The sequence below is a fragment of the Pygoscelis adeliae genome, unplaced genomic scaffold, assembly GCF_000699105.1.
Source record: "Pygoscelis adeliae isolate BGI_AS28 unplaced genomic scaffold, ASM69910v1 Scaffold127, whole genome shotgun sequence".
In the NCBI taxonomy this organism is placed as follows: Eukaryota; Metazoa; Chordata; class Aves; order Sphenisciformes; family Spheniscidae; genus Pygoscelis; species Pygoscelis adeliae.
The window spans coordinates 3,609,933-3,616,112 of record NW_008825208.1 but is presented as its reverse complement, the minus strand read 5'-3'; the positions used below and the strand labels follow the sequence as shown (position 1 = coordinate 3,616,112).

Here is a 6,180-nt window from a genome sequence, read left to right as displayed (position 1 = left end):
AAAAAAGCACTGTGCTTCATCTGTAAGGGCAGCCAAAATTCATTAGAAAATATTTCTGTTGCAATCCAGAATATAATCAGGATATTCTTCCTCGTGCTGACCAACACCCAGTGTATAATATTTTTTCCGCAGCAAAGTGGTTGATCAAAACCCAGTAAAATTATTTTAAGGCTTCATAAATAATTCATGACTGCATTTTACATACAAATTGCCTCTTCCTCCAAGTGAAATATTAAATTTATTTTTCAAGGAAAAAATCAAAGAGATATTTAAAAGTGAACAACAAAACAGTTCTATAATAAATATTTTAAATACACTGGATTTTTTGTAACTGTGCAGTGATACGAATCAATGCAGGAACCCGTATAATTTAGCTGATCTGTTTTTAACCTAAGCAGCAATAGTACACTATCTCAAAAATGAATTAACACTTGTGTAATCAATCACTTGAAGTCTCTCTTGTGATATACGTATATTTTATTTTATTTTTGTAAACAGCTTAATTTAATTTTCTTGGAATCCTTCTCCTCCTTTAATTTCAAATTTAACTTGGCTGTAATTACAAATCTTCTCTGTCGTATGCATAGTAAACCTGTTTCATCTTTGTCACACTGCATATTAAAGTTAGCATATGCAACTTCTTGATATAGACTTTGAAATAATAACCTTTGACAGTTCATCACACTGCAAAATGAACTTTTAAAGGTGACCTAGAAAACCAATAGGAAAATGAAGCTTAATTCAGAAATAAATGGCATATACCTCCAGCAAGTAGGCTGTAGAAGAGAACTATGTTCTGGTTTATCATTACTTCTAGCAATACTTCCTTGCTCCCAAACAACCGCAAATGTGTCGTTCTGCGACATCACTGAATGGACTTCGTACATTTGACTGTATGAGTTCTTCTGGTGGCGTAGGAAACGTATTTCTAATTAAACCTGATTTACATTCAGCTTTTCTAAGACACCCTAACTTATGCCTTACCAAGGCATGGCTTCTGCATGAAATAGCCTTTTGCTGTTCAGGGGTTGGCAGAAATACATGGAAGCCACAGAGGAGGATGCAGTCAGCAAGGAATCACCTCTGCGGGTGATAAAACCACAGGAGGTGGCAGTACCAGTAAAAAAGGAGCGATACAGGTCTAGAAACATTTGTCCTGTCAATCAGCTATTACTGTATTGTACCTTTTTCTTCAATATTAAGGACTTATTTTTGTTTATTCATATTGCTTGGGATTTTGCAAGCCCCATCAGTGCTATGGCAGATTTTAGAACTGGCAAATGAACCTTGACATGAAAGAAGAGAGGCAAACGATAAGGAACAAGTTTTCCTATTGGTCCGGATAGACAGGGTTGCACAGGAGGACTAGGAGTAAAATGTCCTTGCAGGTGAGCTTTTTCGTTTCCACAGCAGGCAAAGTGAGGTATGCAGTGCCTTAAGGATCTACGTATAGCAGCAGTAAAACTTATTTTTACAGTCAAACATAGTTCTGCTAGCCTACGACTTTACAAAGAACGAGACAGCACATTTAGGTTTTGCCAACTGTCTTTCTCTTGATTGCCAGCTTTTGTTTCTCTGTACTCAAACAAATCACAAGTTCACCAAACAGCCAAATGAAATTAACTGAAGACAACACACACATATTCTGAGACAGTTAAGTTACCTTTTGAAGTGGATATATATATTCCAACTTACATCCTCCATTTGCTAAAAAATAAGAGAAAAATGTTGTTGCCGCAGATAACTGATTACAGTCAGGTGAAATTTACTCAGGTCACTGCCATCATTTAGTGAATGCACACTGTAATTTTCTCAGCTGTATTTAATGAAGGTTTTAGTTTATAATCAAATTTACACTGCACTATTTTGCTACCATTTTACTCACAATACTGTTGATTCTAGAGGAAATCAATCATACTTTAAGAAATACGTAAGAAACTTGCTATTAAAGACAATGCACTTGACTACCAACAAAGAAAGGGAAAAGGGTAGAAAAGGGGTTAAAAGCAAAGGGGAACAAAAGGTGAAAAAAAGAAAGGGAAAAAAGAGAATAAAGGGGAAAAAGGAAAGGAAAAAAAAAGAAAAATATAAACCTTGCAAGAGAATTCAAAACATAGTATTTGAATAGAACGATGCAGTAATATTACAAAATAGCAGGTAGAAATTATCTATGCTACTGTTGCAAAGTATCTAATTTGGTTTCTAAGTAACAACCAAGGGAAAACCAGGAGTAACAATATATAATACATCATTTTACTTAAAAAGGACCACATTTGTAAACTTCATACCTTAAAAAAAATCGGTTTCTCTGTGCGTGTGTATGTAAACACACACACAGAGAAATATTTTAACATGCATTTGATTAGCAGCCAAGTATAAAACCAGCACTAATTCTAAACAAAATCAGAATTATTTTAATTATTGTAAGAAATCATAGCAGGAAAATTAATCCTGTAATACAATTTACTTACAAAGAAATACCCTTGAAATGGATAAAAGTAGAATTATGATTTCTAAAAATTATATAATAGATATAAATAAATTAAATGCCTTTTCTAAAAAACATTTATACTGTAATTACGGGGATTTTCCTATTTGCAGGGGACATGAAATGACCACATTAGTTATATGTTAAAAACTCAAGGTCGTCTAAATAGTCTGATTTGCTGCATTGCCCTAAATATTATGCCAAATATTCAACAAAAAAGCCTCATAGTCAAGAAAAAACTCTATTTTCTTTATTTCAGTTATGACACAGAAGATAGAACAGCAGAGGAGAGTGACAAAATTAAATCACCAACAGTATAAAAACTCTGGCATTTGTCACTTTCAGGCACTTTCATAACTCTGAAAATAACATGGTTCAACTGTTTATTTGGAAGGAAAAAATCCCTTCCTTTAGGAATTCAACTTTCTAAAAATTAAGTATGGTTTTAAATGAATCATCATTCATTTTAACTAGAATAGCTACATTATGATGAGCTGGGCCCCAAGGAGAAATAAGCAATCTCAAATCCCATCACAGAATGCTGAAGGCAGTCACACGACAAAAGACCTCTTCAAAATGGTATTTTTAATGAAATACATATAAATCAAGTTTCTCAAGTAGTTTAACAAGTTGCTAATAAATAAAACAGCTGGTAATTTCTAACCATGGGGTTATAAAGAACTTGATTCTCCTAACCTTTCTGGAAGGCACCAGGTTCCTGGCATATACATGGTGTGACTCCTTGGGGAAATAACCCAGCACAGAGACCTGACCTCTGTGAAGCGTCAAACCACTCTGTTTGTGCATGTCATGGAAGCAGCACACAACGGCAATGAAACCAGCTATTAATGGCTTAAGCCACAGGTCAGGATACACAACAGGGTTTGAATGAGGAACGTCATACACAAGCCAAATATACCTTAGCACTGAAGAGAACAGACACCACATCCTTCAAAACCAACACTGACAATTAAATCTAAACAATCTCAGGGCTGTTTTTTTATATCACCAGCTTTCATCAGAGCCTTAATAGCTCTGGCCCTCATCTCGAGCTCCAGAAGCTCCAGCTGCTGCGCTGATGGCTGAACTTCTTCTGACGGTGGAACGGCTAAGGTTGCTGCTTTGGGCTCCTTTGGACTGGACTCTGCCAACCCCAGTATCTCATTCACGCTTTTCTCAATGTCCTTCTGAAGGTCATCTATCTGACCGGCTCCGCTTCTGGCAGTGTTTTCTTGCACATCTGGGACATCTTCTTCATTGCATGGGCCTTCTATGTCACTATCATATGCATCTGCATTTATGCTGAGGACATCGCTATCTTCTCCCTTGCCTGTAACACAAATGTAACAGTCATATAGTCGCCTAACAGAACCATTTTTCTTTCAACTTACAAAATCGCTTCTGCTTAAAGTGTTTCTCTGCAGATTAAGAGAGTGGCAAAAAGATCTGTGAATTTAAGACAACTAATTCCTCTTCTTTTTCTTCTCCAACTTTTAAGGCTGATCTAATTTAGACAAGTGTTAATGCATTTTTATGCCAATTTAGAAGAACATGCAGTATAGCAAAGCAGCAGTACCGGGAAAATTTATTCCATCCTATGGAGTTACATGATCTATTTTCCTAATTAAAATGTCATAAGGTTTTATATCACAAGGAAGCCACTGCAGTGCAAAATCTATTATTGTTTATTATCTTTAAAGTAAACTTAGTTTTCAAAATGCAATTTTAAAAATGACACTTTAAAACTATTTTATGTATTTTAAAAGGAGTGGGACACTATAGTCAGGCACAGTACTAAAAATTAATAGAAACTCCCCTTATAGTGCAACTATTCATAATCTATCACAAGTATTTCAGACGTATTTAACTCAGTAAAAACATGAGGAAAGTTATGGCACTGACTTTTATTGCTGGCTAAAAGTTGGAGTTTATTTAAAAAAAAAAATAATTAGAAGAGGCAGTGTAATAAAATGAAAGCAAAACTCTAACAGAACCTGAGTAACTGTTCTCACAATTTGGCTACAGAGAGACTAAGACTATTGCTTTTGACACACTGGCCTCAGAAATTATTAGTCCTTCACCAACCTTTGTATCTGTGGAAACTTACAGTAGGATTGGTTCCTGCTTAAAATGAACACTTTATAGTCAGATGATGGTAAAGTTACTGATTCTAAAGGCTTTAGAATTGCTTTTGGTAGTACCACTATCCAAAGGTATGGTTGTGTTCCCTGTTAATTAATAATGAGGGTTTAGAGCTAAAGATCTGTGGTTTTGAAATACATATAATTTCTTTCCAAGAAGATTCAAAGAAAGTTTACATTCCTATGTAAGCTACTTTAGTCTATAATAATCCTCTATATATCAAAAATATTCTTCATTTAAGATATATTCAGACAGTATTGCAAACCTTTTTTTAATTTTCTTTAATTCTCCTTTAAAAATATGGGAGAGCATGAAGACAAGGGAGCCAAACTCTTCTCAGTACTGCACACTGACAGGACTAGTGGCAATGGGCAAAAATTAAAACACATGAAATACCATCTGACCACATGTAAAAACTTTTCTGCTGTGAGGGTGGTCAAACACTGGAGCAGGTTCCCCGGAGAAGCTGTGGAGTCTCCATCCTTGCATATACTCAAAACTCAACAGCACATGGTCCTGAGCAACCCACTCGAGCTGACCTGCTTGAGCAGGGGGATTGGGTTCGATGATCCCAAAACAGGCCTTCTAATCCTAACAATTCTGTGGCTCTCTGATTCTTAAAATCAGTATGTTGGCATCTGGCTTTAAAAGGTTCTCTTTCACCAAACTGTTAATTTTCTGGGGAATTGCTGGTTTCATCCATCCATACCTTTGGCTCCCGAACCCCAAATCTGCAGGGGTAGAAGTACTGATTTGCAAAGATTGTTCATCAACAACAAAACAACCAATATGCTGGAAACCCAAGTAAGTACTTCCTTTGCGAATTGTTCTTTTTTAATACCAGGAAATCAGAATCTTACTGACATTCAAACTATAAAAAAAACCCCATTGACAATGCAGACTAACACAGCAGGGACCTATGATTTTAATACCTTTAACTGATTACCTTCCTATCACTGGCTTTTTTGCTCAAGATGCTGACATTTAATATTTTACTGTTGGAAAACTGGAAATATTTTTTTAATAATTCTGCTCAATAAGAATGTTCCTTTAACGTGGCTTTCAGATCCAATACAAACAATTCTCTCCCCTCTCAAAAAAGAATAAAGCATCTTTGAAACGACATTTTTAGAAGTCTTTGTTTTACACTATTAATGTTTCAGTGTCTTTTATTATACAGGAAATATTTTAAAATGCAACAAAAAGAATGTGAGACTTTTCTTGAAAACACAAGCGTGAAGTGTAAAAAACTCGCCATCCACATTAGTGATTTGTATTTTCTTGAGTCTTTCTGCAAACACCTCATGCTAGGTGGAAGTTCTGTACAAAGATTAGCAGTAGAGTATGGATTAGAAAAATTAAATCGTACCTTAGTCAAAATCAGTTTAATCAATCAACCTTAAAAGAGACCACTTTTACTTTTAAAGGAAAAACAAATAAGGCTTTAGAAAAATATTTTTTAAAACACCTTTTGGTACATGAATGCATTTGGTTTTAATTCATGAGCAGTGCAGAAAAACCTTAGGAAAGACCTATTTTTCTTGGGGTTT

The 6,180-nt window shown here is 35.2% G+C and overlaps 1 protein-coding gene across 1 annotated transcript in view; it reads right to left on the bottom strand.

The window, feature by feature from the left end:
* Positions 1 to 1,804: 1,804 nt before the first annotated feature.
* CAAP1 (caspase activity and apoptosis inhibitor 1) overlaps positions 1,805 to 6,180 on the bottom strand; it is a 19,957-nt gene continuing 15,581 nt past the window's right edge. Inside the window, exon 5 of the mRNA XM_009328951.1 lies at positions 1,805 to 3,818. Within this exon, the coding sequence (XP_009327226.1) occupies positions 3,475 to 3,818 (344 nt within the window). The 3' untranslated portion in view covers positions 1,805 to 3,474. The remainder of the gene's footprint in view (positions 3,819 to 6,180) is intronic.